The sequence below is a fragment of the Schistocerca serialis genome, chromosome 10, assembly GCF_023864345.2.
Source record: "Schistocerca serialis cubense isolate TAMUIC-IGC-003099 chromosome 10, iqSchSeri2.2, whole genome shotgun sequence".
Taxonomy (NCBI): Eukaryota; Metazoa; Arthropoda; class Insecta; order Orthoptera; family Acrididae; genus Schistocerca; species Schistocerca serialis.
This window is the reverse complement of record NC_064647.1, coordinates 117,669,479-117,693,361: the sequence shown is the minus strand read 5'-3', so window position 1 is coordinate 117,693,361 and position 23,883 is coordinate 117,669,479. Positions and strand designations below refer to the sequence as shown.

Genomic DNA, 23,883 nt, shown 5'->3' with positions numbered 1-23,883 from the left:
CCTGTGTCAGTGCGATATTATATGCATGATATTTATGTGCCTTCAAAATCATCAAAACAGTTGATATCGGTATTCCAGGTTGTCTCTGAATCGCACGACTACTCATTTCGGGATCCAGTTGAACACAGGCGAGAACAGTAAGGGTACGAGCGTCATTTTCATTATATTCGTGATGGCGCGGTGGACGGTGCACGTATCCATTTCGAGCTCGTTGAGTGCAATTTCGAATGCTTTTGCTCGGGTGTCGTCTTTTTGGGAAACAATCTGCATACAATTGCGCAGCTGCAGCGTAATTGTTATGGTATTCACCTAAAATTAACATCTCAACTATCTCTGTAGGACAATTATGATTTATGAACAACATTTCGTTAAAGAATAATTTACTTTCGTCAGTTGATGTTTACTGTATACAATCTGAAAGTGATGTGACGTCTGATCGCATTCCACAGACCTTTATATTGAGTCATAGTTCACAGTTTGGCCACGGTAGCGCCACAGTCGGGTGAGTAATGCAATTGTGAAGAGTTCCCTAACGAGATTTTAATGCCGTTCCGATACATTTCGGAAAAAAAGCTTAATTTGGGGTAATGAAAGAATTGGTGCACATTTTGTATCGATTTGAAGTGTCCTTTTCGGATCATTCTAAATAAATCAGAGTTCTTTCCCAATTTTAATTTTTATCGATTTCAGAAATGTTTCAGGAAAAACTTGATTACTTTTTTTATGCATAATCCGAATCTGCAATAAAAATGGGCGTTTTCATTTAAGATTTAAAAGTGCCCCCGCCGCACCCAAGGGGGTGGGGGCTGAGGGTTACGTGTAGTATCGTTTGATGTCCCCCTTTGAGCTTATGAACTTGTCTTACCCATTATTTTTACCCGATGTATAGTTTGAGAGATAATATCATCCGAAACTTCAGATGGACCACCCTGTACAAGACTTGGTACTATAAATGGTATCGGTTATTTCTATAAAAAGAAGATAATATTAGAGGAGAGTGTCCCATTACAAGTTACATCCCTCAGTACTTATTAACTGTGTTTCACACGCATGTTTCACTATGGAACAACAAGCAGCCTCAGTTATTTTCATATTGAGTATTAACAACACGACAATCTGTGCACAACAGCGCAGATGCTGTGACTGTAAACGATTTTTGAAAAGAAAGCTGCATGACTAAAGCGTGATTAAGAAATACGCCGATGGTTGTTAATATATTTGAATAGCTTAAAGTTTCATTTAACGTAACTTAGTAATAATATTCACACCAAGGGGCCCGGGTTCGATTCCTGGCTGGGTCGGAGACTTTCTCCACTCACGGACTGGGTGTTGTGTTGTCCTCATTATCATTTCATCATCACCAGTGGAAGGCAATGGGAAATCACCACTGGAATCACTTCCCTAGACGCTCATGCGGTTTTTATAGTCGTATCCATCAATTACAGTAACACACATTTAGCAAAACAAAGAAAACATGTGGAATTATATACAGTACACAAGTTTTAAAACAGCTCAGATTACACTTGGGTGTTGATGGACTCGATCCAGCAAAGTGCCTCGTGGGATGCTTGATGGAGCTTCTCAATGCCACCAGGGAAGAGATAATCACAAATCGCATAAATTTCCGCAAATTGTGTTCCCATTAGGTCCTGAAAATAGGTCCACAAAACGAAGCATTTCTTACCAGAAACAGTCACGATGAATTCTTAAACAGTATTGGGTTCAGTGATGAAACGTGGGTTTGTCATGTCACTCCAGAATCAAAGGAACAGTTGAAGGAGGGGAGGCACTTACCAGTCCCCAAAAAACGAAAATTCAAAACAATGTTTCTTGTGCTGACAAGAAATCATGAGCAGTGTGTTCTGGGACAGATAGAGCATTCTGATTATTGAGTTACTTCCCAGAGATGAAACCATTAGTGTAGTACGGCACTGCGATAATAGTACTGAGAAAATTTCCGCACGCAATTCAAAACAAAAAGCGTAGCATGGCCAATCAATGCATTGCTTCAGGACAACACACGTCCCCATTCTGCTGGTGTCACTCAAATCCCTATTTAACAATTCGGTTGAGAGCAGTTTCATCACCCGTCGTACGGACTCGATCTCACGCCTTCCGTCTACCATATGTTGCCGAATTGTAAACGTGATTTTGGAGGACAGCGCTTTGACAGCATCGACGACGAAAATGGTGTTCGGCAGTGGCTGTCTTCACTGGCGGCATCTTTTTAAGAGAGGGCATAGAAAAACTGGTTTTCCGCTATGACAAAAGTCTGAACAATGGTGGCAACTATGCAGAAAAATAGTCTAAGAAATGCTCTTTCTTGTAAAAGTAAATTTTGGTTGGGGAAAAATTTGAGTTTTTCTCTGTAATGGTACTTTCTTTCCATACATGCCTTGTAATAAGGGATGAGCCACATTAAAACATTAGTGTACTCCTCTTGGTAACTGGCAAATCAAAAGTAGATACCTAAATTTCTGCCTGTAGGGAACAGCATCTCTGCTTCAGATACATACAGTGACTATAGCGTTAGTGTAGGCCACAAGGCTCAATACCAAACTGGAGAGAGCACCAGACGAAGTGCAGCCGTGACGCGTGACGTCGCAGTCGCCTTGTTAAACTGGGGCAAGGTGTCAAATTATTCGGCTATATAGATAAAAAATACAATTACCATTTATGTACACTATATGCTGTGTTTATTTAGTTTATAGTTCACTGTTAGCTATTGTCTGGTACCTTCTAACCCTTCCCCGAAATATCAACTTCGCAATTATTCTTAAGCTTGACCAATTAGGAATTAGAGGTATATCCAATGAGTGGCTCAGGACATACCTATGTGGTCGCAAACAGGTGGTTGAAGTGCAATATACTGACCATAACAAAATCAGTTACTACTATTCAGGATGTGAAGTACGGCATCCCTCAAGGATCAATATTAGGACCCATTCTGTTTCTCTTCTATGTCAATGATCTTATGTACAACATGTATTGGCGAACTACCCTCCAATTTGCAGATGGTACAAGATTCCTTATTAGTGGGAAAACAAAATGAAAACTAAAAGACTCCACTATTCAAACAATGAGCAGTGTAGAACAGTGGTTCAGCTATAACAAGCTAATTATAAACAAATTACACAAGAATTTTGGGAAAGGAAGGAAGTGGTCAAATTAGTAACATGTAAACATCACATCTTAATTTTTATTTATTTTTTGCTTCAATCAGAATATATTCACATCATAAATGGTAAATGTAATTAGCTTCCCCAATCTCTGCCTCATGACAATAGTTACCCTGTGCAGCAGCTGTGTGTGTGTGTGTGTGTGTGTGTGTGTGTGTGTGTGTGTGTGTGTGTGTGTGTGTGTGTGTGTGTTAATCTCATCTAAATGTACACAGTACCAATATGACATATTAACTGTGACTCATACATATCTTCACGGTCAATGGCAGAGACTAGCATATGCACTTCAAGTCCACTGGCATGTTCACCAAAGAAACAACAGACAATTAATAAGCCAGTCATAAAAATGGTTTGAGTTGAAGGTAAATCTCACCAAAGCAGAACGAAAGTATTTTCTGTATGCTGCACAATTTAAATACTGCTACAGATGAATGAAGCAAACCACCTCTGTCAACCTCCATAGTAAACGCAGCTGGATTTGCCCAGGAGTCCTGTAGTAAGTGTGATCATTTGGGCACATGTAGGGAACAGTAATAAGTGATTTGCACTCAGCACATCTTAACATTTATATAATTTTTTTCACAACATACCCTGATATGTAATAAATAACATTTTCCTGTATTCACTAAGTAGTGTTGGATCAAGAGTCTCTTTACTATCATCAGTGAATTTATCACTTTGCTTCTTATGGCACATGAATTCATGAGCACTAAAAGAGCTCACTTTCTCAGTGACACCTACATTACTCTTGTCACTTACGATAACATTGTTCTTGAGCAACGTTGTTCTCAGAGCAGACTGTAACTGTAATGTGGTGGGAGTATTGGTCCAACCAAACTTAGATCTGATCGAAGAAAACGAGAGTTCTAGATGATCTTGTGAGAGCGTCTATATAAAAAAATACTTTAGTGTTTCAGTATCCTGAAACAGAAATCCTGTGAGAGGCTTCTAACACCATGTATGCGCATCAAAAATCCCAGCACAACTGTTTTTGTGGACGTACTAACGCACACACACCATCAATCCTTAATGTCTGAAAGAAGTTTTCTGCATGGCAAAGAAATTCAGTCAAATAATTTACATTTTCAGCTCTGCATGTTTGTTTAAAGCCATTAGCATGAACATTCCTAGAGTTGCACACATCAAACAGTTTATCAATAATTCTGATGAATTCTACAGTGGCAGAGGCAAACTGAAAATCTGGGTGCTTGGAACACTTTAGAATTTCAACGGCGTCAGTAACTTTGGAGTTTATTGTCTGGACTGCTACAAAGACTCATTTTCTTATTACAGAAATTCACATGTGAACTAGAGAGTGAATCAGCAAACTTCAATGATTCACACTCTTACAGATAATGTAACTTCAAAATAAAATCATATTTCACATCTACAGCTTCACAGTTAATCACTTTATTTTCAGCTAAAATATTACAAACTAATTTCAGCATATGGCATGGGTCAAGAATTGCATGAACATTACTGACATTGGCAAAATGCTTGAAGTAAGAGGCAAAATTTTCCAGATTCAATGAGCACCCAAGATTTTTGAATGTCTGAATGTTGACAGCAGCACCATCACATGTCACTGAGCTCACAAGAACACCTACAGCAGACAGTTTCAGTAAACTCTTGCAATTTCAGTCATTACATCTGATTACAGTTTATTTGCAACGAAATATACAAGGGGGTACTTAAAATTTTCAGTATATCTAAAAAAAGCTTCAGTAGCCAGTTCTTCTGCATCTATATTCACAATGTTGCCCAGATCAAAACAGCATGCGTACACTGTTTTGTTGTTCCATATGAGCTGCTTCCTATTTAACATACTGTCAAAATACAGGTTCACAATTAACCGATGACATCCAATCTTGGGACACCCGAGGCCCACCGCACGGTGTCCATGGAGACGAGGCGCATGCCAGAGCTTAAGTCAAGTCTTGGTGTAGACTTAGTACTTATGTACCGCATTTTTAAAATGTGACTGCACCTGTTCAAGCTGTTTGTTTTATTTCTAGACCATGCCCTCTTAGACAAATAATAGATTCAGGTATATCTTCTGAAGAAGGCTCAATTATTTGGGCTGAAACCTAGGTAAAGGTTGGTTTCATTACCGCAATTGAGGCTGGTGGTTTCTTATATATTTGATTATCATGATTGCTGTCTGTGCTGCAATGTTGGGAAAAAAAAGCTGGCACTTCCTGGTTCCATCACATTAAGAATGAATTTTAATGAATCGTATGTGAACCATTTCCTATCTTTCACTTGAGGCCTGGGCCACTTTTTGCTTTACCACACAGAAGTGTCCTTGATGAAATGCACTTTGTAGATTCTTTATCTTCTTCACAGTGCTCTTGTTAATTTTGCACTTCAGTTTGAGGTTCTATATAATTTCTCTTTTTATACAGTTATTTTTATAATCTGTTACATGCATGTTCGACAGCACTTGCTATTGTCTGTAGTCCTTAATAAATGCAAGGTGTTTTTCATTGGGCACTACGTGTTGCCAATGTAACACTGCCACACAGTAATCAACTGAGTTCAGGACCTAGTCATGGCAACTTGCAAAATGACACACGGTGTTAATTTTGTCGTATGAATCATGTAAAAATGCGTGTCACTCTCGTGTACCACAATGTTTTGAGATGTTGCTCCAGTGAAAATGAAGTTTTCGGGAGCTGCAGATACTGGCGATCCTATACTAAATCCTACAGATTTACTGCAGGGGGCAAGAATGCCAAGTGGCAAGCTGGCAACTGGAAAGTGGTCAAAAAATTCACTAAGGGTGCCCACAAGGATCTATCTGTGGGCCCATTTTCTGTGATATAGCAATAGAACCCCTACTAGACCTCATACATGCCTGTAATTGTGCCAACAGAATCCCAACATATGCTGATGAACTGCTGGTTGTAATCTCAGCAAACTCCCGAGCACAACTTTATAAGAAAGCCAGTGATATATAACAACACATGAACAACTGGTGTACACAAAATAATGTTACTGGTAACCGCAAACAAAACATTTTAGATCCTACTTAAAGTGAAATGCATCAGAAATCCATTGATGAAGCTTGCAAACAGAAACAAAACATACAACAAAAGAAGACAAAAATATAACTGGGAATTATGACTGACAAAGAACTCTTCAGTTACGAGCCACTTACAAACAGCAGACAAGGCCAAAAAACTGCTACAAAAACTGACAGATTACAGACATCCACTAAAACACATGAGAATCTACCACTGCGCAACCTTTGAATCCATTACATGCTTTACAACAAGCACATGGGCAGGTAAACTCTGCCTGATAATAAACAGACCTGCTATGGGGCACAGGAAGGGTGGTGTGCTCCTACAGTTATCAGGCACACTTAGAATTGTAACTCTGGAAGCCTTTTATGTGTTCTGAGTGAGTTTCCAATTGACATTATCATTATGTACCATGCTGCAACATGTTGGATTGAAGGCGGACTAGAACGAATCACTGAAAAAGACATCAGACCGATAAATGCCATCTTCAAAGATGGCAGATGGACGCATGGCAAAGAGTGTGACATCTGAAAAAAAAAAAAAAAAAAAAAAAAAAAAAAAAAAAAAAAAAAAAAAAATTTGCACCAGGAGCCTATAATTTCTTCCTGAACATAAGAAAAAGATTAAAATAAAACGTGCTACCCCAATGGGGGAATGATACATTCCAAACCAGACATGGTCCTTAGTCAATACACTTACATCAGATGAACATCCATCTGAGCTCAGCTACAATTACTTAGGCCTTTTGGCACTCTTTACAATAGTGGTGCCAGCTAACATGTGTGATTGGCCACTTCTTAAATTACCATGATTTTGAGTTAGCAGCTGAAAGTAAAATCTGGCAAAAATAGTAAGCTAGTCATTAAATAACTACACAAGTATGACAAGATATGAAGTATTCATGCTGCATTCATTTGCATTCATTTGCTGGGTTCCTGTGGAGAGCACAATGTTCTGAAAAACATCTGCATAATGAAAAGATACAAAGAACACAAAAAAATTAAGAAATAAAATAGATATAGACATGTAGCTTTCAGGGACAACAGTTATAGTGCAATATTATAATCTGAGATATAGTTTGTTGAAATCACTTGAGGTGTTTAAAGAATGTTAATTCAGAGGTTCACTGTAAAACTGTTTACTCACTGTGTCATTTTAAAGCTATTTCAAATATTGTTATGTCATTGGAAGCACATCATTTAGCTGAGACTGCAGATTTATTAAGATTTGCTTTACTATGTAATTAAGATTTATTGTCAAATTTCTAAGCACTGCAAGAAGCCATCTTTCCGTTTGTTTCGAAGTCTGCCACTGCTGGTGCATTCTGCTAAGTGAGCGACCTTCAACCAAATTCCCGATACCAATTTTACCCAATTCCTGTTACTCACTCCACCTCTGCACCTGGGGCCAGGCCTCACCGGTCGCTTCTGCTGGACCACCTGCCAGGCCACATCAACTCATGGCTCCAAAGCTGTCTGTTAGTGTTTACCTTCACAAAAATATTCACCTCATACCAATGCCTACATTCTTCAATCTTGTAAAACAATCGCTAAAGGCATGTTTAGAGGGGCAATAAAAATTGTATATCGCCAACAATATAACCCAAAAATGTTGTCAGAGAACAAAGTGACCACACAAAGTGCAGCCACATGTACGACAACACACTGCCCAATGTTGCCCAATTGTGTTTGCGGCAACACATTTCTAGTCCATAAGAGTTTGAACAAGGCCACAGTATTGCCACAAGATGGATGAATGTGAACTGGTGGAAGTGAGTGCATCTTTCCTGCGGGGCAGAACAGATCCAGAAAACCTAACTCTTGAATTAATGTAGCTGTTTCAGAATTTCACTAAAATGTCTAAAAACAATTTTGAATATCTTGTTCAAGTAACTGGTCCAAGAATTGCTAAAATTAGTAGAAATGTGAGAGACCTTATGAAGTTACAATGTAACTTGTGATCACACTTTGGTTTTAGCAACCAGTGTTCCATACGAAAGTCTGATGTACCTCTCTAAATTACACTATTTTTCCAATAATCATCTTGGTAAGAGAAGCATGTACGGTTTTGGTAGAAGTACTGAGGGATTTCATCACAGTAAGTTTGAAATAAGAATACAATTTTTGTTTGTTTATGTTTTATTTTTGTTTAAGAGCACATTGCACACAGATGATGAAGATGACAGCGAAACTTGTATGTTGAAATGTTCATCACTGCTGCAGATAATCTTCAAGTATGACAGTAGCATTAATACAGTCTCTGCAAATGCCTGTCCATCACTCTCATGAGAACTTCCACAATACACTATTTCGAATGCAGTTTTGCTGGAACCAAAAGGAGAACCACTTGTACTGCTTAGCATTGCAGGATTTGCTTCGTACAAATAATTACTGATTTTAAATTCCACTTTAGCTCTAATACAGTTATTGTACCATATCAATTTGTAAAGGTGGTGTTAACTGTTTCCACTCCTTTTGAATTTCTTGCTTTTGTCTGTCTATATGACGATCTTTCATGTTTCTCCTGTGATTTCTTCTAGAAGCCTTCATTTCTGTCTGGGTATCTGACACCCTGCAACATGACCTTAGTGTCAGTCAGTAACTGGGCCTGAAAACAGGGTATAAATCATTAGCAATTGGCACTATCTGAAATACATCATTTTCTTTTGAATCATAATATCTAGTATACATCTTGCTTTTGTATTTATAGTATTTATTCTTTTTTTTTTAATTTGGTAATCTGCTAAAGAGTAGAAAACAATTGCCCACGAATTTCAATTTTCCTAACTGTGTTGGTACCATGGATGGAAAGCACTTAGCTATTGTGTGCCCATCTAATGCTGGTAGTAAGAATTTTAACTACAAACAGTTCTTCAGCAAAGTGTTGTTTGCAAAATTGCCATTGCCAGTTTACATACACATACACTGGATGCCAAGGAGGGATTTCAGATGGAGTTTTTAGACACACTGTACTTGGCGAAGCACTACTGGATCCAAATTTATTGGAGCCTGTGCCTCTTCCTGGCAGGGGAATGCCAGTCCATATTGTATTTGTAGCAGACAATCCATTTCCATTAACAGAAAACATTATGAGGACGTTTTCAACAGTAAGTGCCCATGCATATAAATGTGTGTATAATTATAGAATTTTGAGAGCAAGAACAGTTGTTGAAAATACTTTTGGCTTAATGGTGACAATTTTTTGTATCTTCTAGAAAAAAATTGAGTTAGGAGTGGATGTTGTTGTTGTGGTCTTCAGTCCTGAGACTGGTTTGATGCAGCTCTCCATGCTACTTATCCTGTGCAAGCTTCTTCATCTCCCAGTACTTACTGCAACCTACATCCTTCTGAATCTGCTTATGGTATTATCTATTGGTCTCCCTCTATGATTTTTACCCTACACGCTGCCCTCCAATACTAAATTGGTGATCCCTTGATGCCTCAGAACATGTCCTACCAACCGATCCCTTCTTCTGGTCAAGTTGTGCCACAAACTCCTCTTCTCCCCAATTCTATTCAATACCTCCTCATTAGTTATATGATCTACCCATCTAATCTTCAGCATTCTTCTACAGCACCACATTTCGAAATCTTCTATTCTCTTCTTGTCCAAAGCATTTATCGTCAATGTTTCACTTCCATACATGGCTACACTCCATACAAATACTTTCAGAAACGGCTTCCTGACACTTAGATCTATAATCGATGTTAACAAATTTCTCTTCATCAGAAACGCGCTCCCCAAAAAGCAAAACTCCTTTACTACTTTAAGTGTCTCATTTCCTAATCTGATTCCCTCAGCATCGCCCGACTTAATTCGACTACATTCCATTATCCTCGTTTTGCTTTTGTTGATGTTCATCTTATATCCTCCTTTCAATGCACTGTCCATTCCATTCAACTGCTCTTCCAAGTCCTTTGCTGTCTCTGACAGAATTACAATGTCATCGGTGAACCTCAAAGTTTTTATTTCTTCTCCACGGATTTTAATACCTACTCCAAATTTTTCTTTTGTTTCCTTCACTGCTTGCTCAATATAGAGATTGAATAGCATCAAGGAGAGGCTACAACCCAGTCTCACTCCCTTCCCAACCACTGCTTCCCTTTCATGTCCCTCGACTCTTATAACTGCCATCTGGTTTCCATACAAATTGTAAATAGCCTTTCGCTCCCAGTATTTTACCCCTGCCACCTTCAGAATTTTAAAGAAAATATTTCAGTCAACATTGTCAAAAGCTTTCTCTAAGTCTACAAATTCTAGAAATGTAGGTTTGCCTTTCCTTAATCTAGCTTCTGAGATAAGTCGTAGGGTCATAATTGCCTCACGTGTTCCGATATTTCTACGGAATCCAAACTGATCTTCCCCGAGGACAGCTTCAACTAATTTTTCCATTCGTCTGTAAAGAATTCGCCTTAGTCTTTTGCAGCCGTGACTTACTAAAGTGAGAGTTCGGTAATTTTCACATCTGTCAACACCTGCTTTCTTTGGGATTGGAATTATTTTATTCTTCTTGCAGTCTGAGGGTATTTCACCTCTCTCATACATCTTGCTCACCAGATGGTAGAGTTTTGTCAGGACTGGCTCTCCCAAGGCCGTCAGTAGTTCCAATGGAATGTTGTCTACTCGGGGGCCTTGTTTCGACACAGGTCTTTCAGTGCTCTGTCAAACTCTTCACGCAGTATCGTATCTCCCATTACATCTTCATCTACATCCTCTTCCATTTCCATAATATTGTCCTCAAGTACATCGCCCTTGTATACACCCTCTATTTACTCCTTCCACCTTTCTGCTTTCCCTTCTTTGCTTAGAACTGGGTTGCCATCTGAGCTCTTTATATTCATGCAAGTGGTTCTCTTTTCTCCAAAGGTGTCTTTAATTTTCCTCTAGGCAGTATCTATCTTACCCCTAGTGAGATAAGCCTCTACATCCTTACATTTGTCCTCTAGCCATCCCTGCTTAGCCATTTTGCACTTCCTGTCGATCTCATTTTTGAGACGTTTGTATTCCTTTTTGCCTGCTTCATTTACTGAATTTTTATATTTTCTCCTTTCATCAATTAAATTCAATATTTCTTCTGTTACCCAAGGATTTCTACTAGCCCTCGTCTTTTTACCTACTTCGTCCTCTGCTGCCTGCGCTACTTCCTTCCTCAAAACTACCCATTCTTCTTCTATTGTATTTCTTTCCCCCATTCTTGTCAATTGTTCCCTTATGCTCTCCCTGAAACTCTGTACAACCTCTGGTTCTTTCTGTTTATCCAGGTCCGATCTCCTTAAATTCCCACCTTTTTGCAGTTCCTTCAGTTTTAATCTACAGTTCATAACCAATAGATTGCGGTCAGAGTCCACATCTGCCCCTGAAAATGTCTTACAATTTAAAACCTGGTTCCTAAATCTCTGTCTTACCATTATATAATCTATCTGGAACCTGTCAGTATCTCCAGGCTTCTTCCGTGTATACAACCTTCTTTTATGATTCTTGAACCAAGTGTTAGCTATGATTAAGTTGTGCTCTGTGCAAAATTCTACCAGACGGCTTCCTCTTTCATTTCTTTCCCCCAATCCATATTCACCTACTATGTTTCCTTCTCTCCCTTTTCCTACTGATGAATTCCAGTCACCCATGACTATTAAATTTTCGTCACCCTTCACTATCTGAAGGAGTGGATAACACGCCAAAAGTTGCTTTGTTTGTGCATATATGCACAATTTTTTGCAACATAATGAACATAATAATGCTGTATTCACCACCAGGGATTTTTGATAGTGAAGGTGCGGATACAAGGTGATTATTACAAGGATCTTAGCAAAACAACAAAGTCTGTGTAGAATGTCTTCAAAAAGTACTGAGGAATGGAAGTACAAGGGCTAAAGCAGTAGGAGAACAGTTCATGAATTACGTAATAAATTATCAGGGTCAGACAGCATGGCAAGACATATACTAGAAAAATGTATAATTGTATTTATGTTGACAAGAAATAAAGTTTTTGCTTACCTCTGAACTCGTGTTTATATTATAAGTTCCTGCTTCAGGCCCACGTTGGGACAGAACGAAACCAATGGCATCAAATGCAATCCATGTGGATGAAGAGCTGCCTGCACTTCCACTCTTCTTCCGCAACTGTTTTGCCTCACATTTTGGCAAAGGTTTTGATGGCCTTGCAATTTTTTGTAAGCTTCATCAACCACGATTCTGTATTCATCAGCAACAAATCATCGGCCTTGAATGCAGTGTCATCTTCGTAGACACTACTTTCCATGTCTCATAGCTCCGATCTTAGAGGAATCACAACTATAAACATTACAGTTTTCTCATTTGCCCACATTTTCATTGCTATACGCAAACAACAAACTCATTTGCTGTATACAAACAAGCTCACAGCAAGAAACTACAAAACAACACAATATATGAAAGTGCAAACTTTCAAACAAAAGCAAAATGATAGTGTTTGCACTCTAACATGTGACTGCAGTGCTGTCAGTGAGAGATGTATGAAACAGGTGAACAGGTGAGACCGAGAGGGAAGTATTTACAGACAAGAACAGAGAGAGTGAGAAAGAAAGAGAGAGAGAGAGAGAGAGAGAGAGAGAGAGAGAGAGAGAGAGTGAGCTTGATTGATTGACTGATTGATTGATTGATTTTGCTCTGCAATGCGAAATATTCTCTACCTTTCATGGACAACAAGGTAATACGCCTGAAACTAGTTGCAACAGAAATAGTTCAAAAGCCAAGATCGCTTAAATACTGTTTACTGGATAACCGGTTTCAACACCCTAAAGCTGCCAGCATCAGATCTGAATGTAGCTTAACATTTATAAACCATTTGGATATAACGAAACATGAGGCAGACCAGCTGATATGAAATCATTGTCACAGAAATAAAAAATGACTGCTCTCATGGTCATTCTATTCCATATCTATTGCAGCCAAATATTTCTGTAAAATATGGTCCATCTAAACGTACCTTGCGGAAGCGCAAACAAATCTATAGTGTAAAGCACATATCAGAGGTCATTGCGAAATGCACCCAAACTGAAAAGTTTCTCGCCAAAGAAGTTCAAACATGACATGGTTTTTTTAACTTTCTGGCAAATATTCTATTTTTTAAAAAGGTTGCTTTTTCAGAAGTGCTGCTTGAAATCAGAAAAATGCCTTTTAACATTTGCAGATTGAAGCATTTCACCCTATAATGCCTAGCTGTCTAATCACATTGCTGCCAGAGTTTGCACTGATGGTACATACTTTCCAACTGGCTAAACCACAATGACCTGTGCCCCGTCTACCCTCCAACCTAGCACACCCAACAGTATGTGTACCAATAAAATCTGCCATGTTCGTAACACCACAGCTCGGAAGCTACCTTTTATTTTTATTTCTTTATTTATTTATTTTTTTATTCATTCATTCATTTCTTTATTTATTTGCTGATGTATTTAGCTTTCTGTTTTGTTTAACATCCCGTCATTGAACTTCTGTAATTAGTGTATGATTAATTTGATACTGTAATGAAGTGTAATTTCTGTAATATGCACAATATGAGCAAATGATATGTTTTGTCTTCCTCACATAATCTCTTTGGTTGTCTTTAAAATTGAATAATTTTATTTAAATAATTTTGTGTAAAACTACCAATATGTGCAAATAATATGTTTTGTTTAAAGTGATTGATAGCTGTTATGTAAACTCCTGAACTTCACTTAGGGTTCTTAGTTATTTTGTATGTAAAAGGTGGTGTGGTTCCCCTCCAGAATGGATCTTAGTACCGCACGCAAATTGTGGTTGGCATAGGTAGAAGAGGTGGATTAAGAGTCAGTCGGGAATGAGCTAATGAACCACAAACAGCTCACGAAAAGGTTGTGAATTGTGCTGGTGTCGAGAGGTGCTTTTTGTGCCATTTTCCAATGTGCCAAAGCCTCGGGTGGATGCAGTAACAAGTTGGAATTATGTTGGAATTGATACCTATCATCGCCCCCAAGAAATGACAGAGTCCAGCAATTCTACCTGCAAATCCACCTACCAACATGCACTCGTCACCACACTGTGCAATCACTGTAATGAAACAGAAGAACTATAGTAATGTACAGTGAAGGATCAGTTCATTGGATGTTACAGTGTGCTCAAACATAAGGTAAATTATAACTGAACTCTTGTAATTACTGTGATTTATCCTCAGTCACATATCCACTTAGCGTCCCTCCCACAATAAAGTGCTTACCGAGTGTCCTTTATTGAAAGCATATTAAAATTAATATGGCAATAGAGTGTGCTAAAATTAATATTGTTTGTTGAAAGGATCTTACAAACATCTCAATTTTGTGTTTCACTGCAGGAAAAGTTCAGAACTGCAACTGTTGAGAGTTAAATGTTCATGTGCTTGTTTCACTAATGTAATGAAAGTGCGTTTATTTTGCTCTACTACAGTGGTCAAGCCCCCCCCCCCCCCAACCCCCCCCCCCCCTCCCAACACTTGAAAGTAGTCCAAATGCACAAAGTTACTTAATTATAGAAAGTTTCAATTACTCTTGTTATTCCTGTCAAGTTCTGTACAGTATTGGGTTTCTCTCGTATATTGAAAGTGCTTATTAATAGTGTAACAGGGCACACATTTTGTCTATTGTGCTAAGCTAAATAATGATTAATAGAAAGACCACTGTCTATGATAACAGCAACTTCTTTTATTCATAGGACAGTGAGAAACAGTTTGCTAGTGAAATATTCTTTTTTTTTTTCATGTCAGATAGAAAAGTATTTGGCAGAACGAGAGACTGAACCTATGTCCAATTTAGGATTCTACAGCGAATATTAATAGTAATGTTATGAGATCATTCAGTTTGAATAAGCTCTGAAGGTAATAGTGTGTATTGTTATCTGTTATATTAACGCAAATAGTCTGTTCTGCTCTGTCAGCTCCAACCTTAATGTGAACATATGCAGGTGCCAGAGTTCTGTGCACTCTCATGTGACAAAAGTTTTAGGCTGTGTTTGCCCATTGAAGTTACTTATTTTCAGTCCTTGAACAAGAATGATACTCATCCTTACGCCTAATTAGGCTGGTGACCATTTTTATTATCATTTGGATGCTGTGGATAGGTAAATTATTGTTTGTTACTGTTTAAATATTTATGTAATTCTGATTTTCACTTCCGATAAGCCACCTCCATTAGGTATATCATGGTCAACACAACTAAATTCCTTCCAGAGGGTAACACAGCTCTACTTCTTTATACTATAATTGCTTTGACTAGTAATTACGTGATACAATTTGCCTTCAGCTTTGAGGTTATGGTATAAAAGTAGCAGACAGTAGTGTTATATGTTGAGTGACACGAGCAAACTGTTTCACAACATACATAAAGGGCATCAACAACATTATGACTAATTACTTGCATGGCCAGTAGGTAAAAAGGAAATAAATTGGGTTTTTCCACAAAATCTCAATTGTGCCACAAATTTCTTGTCTCCCCAATTTGATTAAGTAGCTCCTCATTGGTTATCTGATACCTCTCTAATCTTCAGCATTCTTCTGTAGCACCATTTTTCAAAAGCTTATATTCTGTTCTTGTCTGAATTGATTATCATCCAAACTTCACTTCCATACAAGACTATACTCTACATAAGACCCTTCAGAAAAGGCTTCCTTACACTGAAATTGATATTAAATGTTAACAAATCCATTTTTTCCATAAATTCTTTTCCTGCTGATGCCAGTTGTAATTTTGTATCCTCTCCACTTCATCCATCACCAGTTATTTTGCTGCTCAAACAGCAAAACTCATGTATTACTCTGAGTGTATTATTTACTGATCTACCGGTAATTCCCTCAAAGTCCCCTGATTTAACTTAACTAGATCCTATTACCTTTGTTTCACTTTTGTTGATATTTATCTTACAATATCTTTTTAAGACAGTATCCATTCCACTCTCTTGCTCTTCCAAGTCCTTTGTCATCTCTGGCAGAATTTCAGTCATCAGCAAACCTCAAATATTTAATTTCTTCTCTCTGAACTTTAATTCTCTCTTCAAATTCTTTCTTGGTTTCTTTCATTGCTTGCTCAATGGACAGACTAAACAACATGGGGGCAGATTAGTAGTAATAGTAATAGTAATAGTAGTAGTAGTAGTAGTAGCAGTAATAATAATAATAATAATAATAATAATCCCTGTGGAGGCCCGGGAAAATAATAGGCCTCCGGTATGTTCTGCCAGTCGTAAAAGGCGACGAAAAGAACAAACCACTAATAGGGCTAACCCCCCTTTTAGTGTGATTAGTTGGTTCAGGACAGAACTAATGAAGCCTCGGACAAGCGCCGTCATGGTCGGGGACGACGCTTGAACCCTATGCCTGCCCACAATGGTAACGACACTGCTAGCCAACTGCAAAATGATTTAAATCCAAATAGAGGTTTTTGCAGGATATGCTTCCTGCAACCACCCTAGAAGGAAAACAAAGACAGAGGATGAGATGGTCAGATGAAGTTAATCAACACCTCATGTTCTGTTATTACCAAGCAACAAACCTAGGAACCAACACAACTGGATACAGATCACAAGTATACACAACATTTATTACCAGATACCCAGAATTAAAATTTTTAACAGAACAACGACTAGCTGATCAGATCCGTGTAATAATAAAAAATAACAGGATACCCCAGTCAGAATTAGATAACATCAAACAACAAGTACAACAAATACTGGAACAAAATAATGTGCAATCAGAAGAAGAAGAAAATACAGTAATGGACTCAAACATCCCAGAGCAAACAAACAAAGAACAACACGCACCAATTAAACAATCAGAGGAAAACGAAATCTTAAGGCAGCCACCAGAACAAGCACAAATAGAACACAAAGTGACACAGATATTAGATATAGAAGAAAAATTTCAGCTAACATATATAGAATACAAAGACACAAATACAGACATTAGACCATTCTTGCATAGACCACCAAATAACCCACAAGTCGAAACAACAATAAAAACTATCAACACAATCATACACAACAAAATAAATGAAAACACAACTATGGAAGAGTTACAACTACTGGTATATATAGGAGCACTCACTACACTAAATATACACACTAGGCAGAGATCAGAACCAACCAACACACAGAAGAAACCCACAAAACCAGCATGGCAACACAGGCTACAGATCAAAATAGAAAAACTGAGAAAAGACATCGGACAGCTAACACAATTTATAAGAAATGAAATCTCGGAAAAAAAAACGAAAAAGGTTAGGTAAAATCTCACAACAAGAAGCGACAGAGCAATTAGACGAAAAGAAGCAGAAATTACAAGCATTCGCCAAACGACTCAGAAGATACAAAAAAAGTGAAAATAGAAGGAAACAAAACCAAACATTCAACACAAACCAAAAGAAATTTTACCAGACAATAGATAACACACACATTGAAATAAACAATCCACCAAACATAACAGACATGGAACACTTCTGGAGGAACATATGGTCAAACCCAGTACAACATAACAGGCATGCACGGTGGATACAAGCAGAAACAGACACATACAAGATGATACCACAAATGCCTGAAGTGACAATTTTGCAACATGAAGTCACCCAAGCAATTAATTCTACTCACAATTGGAAAGCCACTGGAAATGATAAAATAGCAAATTTCTGGTTAAAGAAGTTAACCTCAACACATTCACATCTAACTAAATTATTTAACAGTTACATTGCAGACCCATACACATTCCCTGATACACTTACACATGGAATAACTTATCTGAAACCTAAAGATCAAGCAGACACAGCGAACCCAGCTAAATATCGCCCCATAACATGCCTACCAACAATATACAAAATATTAACTTCAGTCATTAAACACAAACTAGTGACACATACAACACAGAACAAAATTATAAATGAAGAACAAAAAGGCTGTTGCAAAGGAGCACGAGGATGTAAAGAGCAACTGATAATAGATGCAGAGGTGACATATCAAGCTAAAACTAAACAAAGGTCGCTACACTACGCATACATCGATTACCAAAAAGCTTTTGATAGTGTACCCCACTCATGGTTACTACAAATATTGGAAATATATAAAGTAGATCCTAAATTGATACAGTTCCTAAACATAGTAATGAAAAACTGGAAAACCACACTTAATATCCAAACAAATTCAAATAATATCACATCACAGCCAATACAGATTAAGCGTGGAATATATCAAGGAGATTCATTAAGTCCTTTCTGGTTCTGCCTTGCTCTGAACCCACTATCCAACATGCTAAATAATACAAATTATGGTTACAATATTACTGGAACATACCCACACAAAATCACACATTTGCTATACATGGATGATCTAAAACTACTGGTAGCAACAAATCAACAACTCAACCAATTACTAAAGATAACAGAAGTATTTAGCAATGATATAAATATGGCTTTTGGAACAGACAAATGTAAGAAAAATAGCATAGTCAAGGGAAAACACACTAAACAAGAAGATTACATATTGGATAACCACAGCGACTGCATAGAAGCGATGGAAAAAACAGATGCCTATAAATATCTAGGATACAGACAAAAATAGGAATAGATGATAGAAATATTAAGGAAGAGCTAAAAGAAAAATATAGACAAAGACTAACAAAAATACTGAAAACAGAATTGACAGCAAGAAACAAGACAAAAGCTATAAATACCTATGCTATACCAATATTGACCTACTCATTTGGAGTAGTGAAATGGAGTAACACAGACCTAGAAGCACTCAATACACTTACACGATCACAATGCCAACAAATATAGAATACATCACATATATTCAGCAACAGAAAGATTCACATTAAGCAGAAAGGAAGGAGGAAGGGGATTTATCGACATAAAAAACCTACATTATGGACAGGTAGACAATTTAAGAAAATTCTTTCTAGAACGAGCAGAAACTAGCAAAATACACAAAACAATCACCCACATAAATACATCGGCTACACCACTACAATTTCATAACCACCTCTACAACCCTTTAGATCACATAACATCAACAGATACAAAGAAAGTAAATTGGAAAAAGAAAACACTACATGGCAAGCACCCATATCATCTAACACAGCCACACATCGATCAAGACGCATCCAACACATGGCTAAGAAGAGGCAATATATACAGTGAGACAGAAGGATTCATGATTGCAATACAGGATCAAACAAACACCAGATATTACAGCAAGCATATTATTAAAGATCCCAATACCACAACAGATAAATGCAGACTTTGCAAACAACAAATAGAAACAGTAGATCACATCACAAGCGGATGTACAATACTAGCAAATACAGAATACCCCAGAAGACATGACAACGTCGCAAAAATAATACATCAACAGCTTGCCTTACAACATAAACTTTTAAAACAACACGTTCCTACATACAAGTATACACCACAAAATGTACTGGAGAATGATGAATACAAATTATACTGGAACAGAACCATTATAACAGATAAAACAACGCCACATAACAAACCTGACATCATACTCACCAATAAAAAGAAGAAATTAACACAACTAATTGAAATATCCATACCCAATACAGCAAATATACAGAAGAAAACAGGAGAAAAAATTGAAAAATACATCCAACTGGCTGAGGAAGTCAAGGACATGTGGCATCAGGATAAAGTTGACATTATACCAATTATACTTTCAACTACAAGAGTCATACCACGCAATATCCACCAGTACATCAATGTAATACAGCTACATCCAAACTTATATATACAACTTCAGAAATCCGTAATTATTGATACATGTTCAATTACCCGAAAGTTCCTAAACGCAATGTGACATATACCGTACAGTTAAAAGGAAGTGACGCTTGATCAAGGTCCGCGTCACTTTCATTCCGAACCAGACCTAAGGTCTGAGAAAGGAAAGGTAATAATAATAATAATAATAATAATAATAATAATAATAATAGGGGCATTTGGAAATGATTTATAATTGTGCTGCTTTTTGAATACCACTCAAGCTACAGGCATGTCCTCTCACTGGATAATGAACTGATTCTAGTACACCATGCAGACACTAGCTGGTGGTGGTGAACCATGCGCTTAGTGAAAGGACAGCACTTGTTTTTTGATAAGCTGATAAAGCTATAGACAAAAGGGAAGGCGACTGTCATGGACAATGCTGGACCGCATGGTTTTTATGGAAGGAAGGAGTCAAAAACAGACATACATAAATGTTTAATTGTGGTGTGTGGCCAGGAAGCTCCTGCACAAAAGACTGCCTACAACTGGATCACTAGGTTCACTAGTGGAAGGGAATCTGCATGCAAGAATGCGAGTACTGGTCATCCGCCAACAATGATGTTCTCCCTCAACTGATTATGGCTGATTCATGTCTAAACTTACATGAATGAAAAATGGTAGACAGGCCTCAGAGGCATAGCCTCATACCCCACTATTTATGATGATTTGGGTATGAAAAAGGTGTGTGCACACTGGACTTGATGCAGGCCTAGAAGGACAAAAAGAGTTGAAGTCTGTTTTACACTATTGGAAATGAATGACGATCCTGATTTTTTTGGGGAAACTGGTGACAAGTCATGGTATCACTATCATACAACTAAGAAGAAATTCCAGTCTATGCAATGCAAACATTCTGGGAGTCCTAGGCCCAAGAAATTTCATGTTACTCCATCAGAAGGTAAGCAGATGACCTTCACCTTTTGGGATACTTTCAGCATATTGCTAATGGGCTGGCTTCCACATGGAACACCTGCCAAGGGCAGGGTGTATGGTGACACTCTTACATGACAGACACAGGATTCAGTACATGTAACATGAAAAGTGGCTGAAAGGAGGACTCCTCCAGCACGATAACACATGACCCCACACCAGCAATGCCACTATTACAAAGTTGACGTTACTGGGGTTCCTTGTTCTACCAAACATGCCATAATTCACTGCATTTCATTCCATCTGGTTATGATTTATTCGATAACGTGAAGGATGTTGTGCGAAGTAAGAGCTTCAGCAACTGTGAAAAACTGCTGGCATCTGTCCAAGAGTGGGTGCATAATACCCCCAAACAGTGGTTTTGTGGCATAATAATGAAGTTGCCAGGAAGGTTGCAGTGGTGTATTGATGTCAATGGGAAGCATAATAAGATATCTGATGGTGCAGTTACCCACATTCATTAATAAATATGGTTAAAAAAACTACTATTCTAAATCATTTCTGAATCCCCTTCAAAACAGTAAAAATAACAGTAATAATAATAATAATAATAATAATAATAATAATAGTAACAATAATAACTGAAAATACATGGCATTGTAATTTCTTTTGTACTAATTGCCATTACGTGTGGTCCACCACTTCGTCTTAGTCATTTTAGGAGACCATTCTAATGGAAATATAAGCAAAAAATAATAAATTCATTAACTTAAGGGGTGATTATAATTAAATTTTCAATGCTTGAGAGATCCCCCATGAGAAATGAATGATCATAGGACAATGAAACTTCATGTAAACTTTTTGTAAGGTCTTGCGGAAAATAATTAATAAATAAACCATTGAAAGAAACCAATTTTACTTTACATGAGAGGGTAACATTTGTTAAATGCATACAATGTTTACATACCAGGTTACAAACATTGCTCAGTCCGTATCCACAACAGCCTAGAAGATTGTACAAATACCATTCACAGTACTTTTTGAATGGGAGACTATAGAGTGTTCAGCTGTTGTGACATAGCTTGTGCACTTCTTGAAGATCACACACTGTGTCCAGCATTCTCAGCCATGGCAACAGTAAATTCTTCAACAGTTTGTGGCACAATTCGTTGTCAACTTCTCCTAAGAGTAATTCTCGAATCACCAGTGAATTCAAACTTCCAAATCTTGTTCTTTAACCCTGGTGTGGAAAGAACACCTCTCTGTATTCCTTTACTGCATCAATACTTGTGAACAGCACCACCACTGCTGTTGTTTTGATAAAAAAAAACTTTACGAGCAAAGCGCCACTCACCTTGTGCAGACCCATATTGACAGTCTGCAACTGCAATGTACACAGATGCTCATGTTTCAAACCTACATTGCAGTACCAGTACTGGTGCCTAAAGGCAAATTATGACACTAACAGTACTAACAACACAAATCTTGCAGCACACAGTCTGAACATCATTCCTATTAATTTGGGTATCCCTATGGTAAATAATCTACACTGGCTCAAGTAGGGAAAGTTTAATTATAACTGTCCTGTATATCATATCACACAGAAAGGGCCTCAGATTGTTACCTTTATTTCACCACCCAAACTCCACTAATCTCTGAACTTCAAGTAATGTTACAAAATAATATTTAGTGCACCTGTGGCTAATAACACTGGTTTTTCAAAAAAAATTTTGAGAGATGTTCTAAGAGAGCTAAACAGGATTTCTTTTCCTCCTTTTATTTCATTTTACTTTAAACTCACCCATATTGAAGAATTTTCAATACAGACTGTTTCATCTCACCTAAAGTTCAAAACTGTATTACATTATTTGCAAAAAAACAATATCGTCACAGAACTGAAGAAACGAAATGAACACAGAAATGAAACCTTATAGATGAACAGTAACACATCTTGTGCTTATAAACTGGTAAGCAGAATACATAAATGCAAAGCAACAAAATGCTGTCATTAAAATTGAGTTGCACACAGGCACAATGAAAAGACTATTACATATTTAGTTTGCAGCAAAAGCCTTTTCCAGAAAAGAAAAGGCACAAGCAGGCAGGAAAGACACATGCACATGCACACATGGCTGCCATCTCGAGCAGCTCAGACTGGAATGTCTGCTGGAGATGGTAGTTGTGCACGTATGCATGTTTTCTGAAGAAGACTCTGGCCAAAAGCAAAATGTGTAACAGCCTTTTCATTGTTCCAGTCTGCAATTCAGCGTGTCATTTTTATGGTGAGTAGCAGTCTATCCTTTTCCTAATATTGCTGATGTTCCAACCTAGAATTTCCATTTTTTGAAAATGGCACTATAAATATTTATGGACAGAAATTAATGTTTATGTCTAAGAAACTGAGAAAGCCATTGGCTAATTGATGCTGTGAGTCGATCCATGATGCAGACTTGGGAGACTTCGTAACACCACTTATTGTAAAAGGAAATATTTGGGTTTTAGTCCACATCCAATGTAGTTTTATTTCCTATTAGTTGTTAATTTTATAATGAATGTAAAATAAACTAGAAATGCTATTATTTCTTTCCATAACAGTGCAAATAACTTCAAAAAATTACTCCTTCCCACAGTTTTGAGTTTACTGATTGATGTACAGATTCATGCAACAAAAGAATCATATGTTTGTCATTACTTACAGGTTCCTTTTTTATGTGAGCTGCATCAAGTGGAGATGTGGTTTCTTCCTCTGACAGACATGCCTATACAGAAAGAATGGCAGTTACACATCAAATAAAAAGTGGAACAAAGAAAGTGAGAGAAACTAAATGTCTACATTTCCAATACCTACATAAAAAAATTACATTTCTCAAAGTAGGAGCATTGGCATAACTCATAATCTTTGATCAAAAGACTGGTTTGATGCAACAATTCACACTAGTCTGTCCTCTGCACCCCTGTATAGCTACTGCACCCTGTAACAATTTGAAGCTGCTTACTGCAGTCAAGCCTTGGTCTGCC

General features: G+C 37.6%; 1 protein-coding gene across 3 annotated transcripts in view; it reads right to left on the bottom strand.

The window, feature by feature from the left end:
* LOC126425304 (putative zinc finger protein 727) overlaps window positions 1–23,883 on the bottom strand; it is a 198,400-nt gene that overhangs the window by 106,421 nt on the left and 68,096 nt on the right. For all 3 annotated transcript variants that reach the window (XM_050088281.1, XM_050088282.1, XM_050088283.1), the window contains exon 5: window positions 23,562–23,624. In XM_050088281.1, the coding sequence (XP_049944238.1) occupies window positions 23,562–23,624 (63 nt within the window). The remainder of the gene's footprint in view (window positions 1–23,561; window positions 23,625–23,883) is intronic.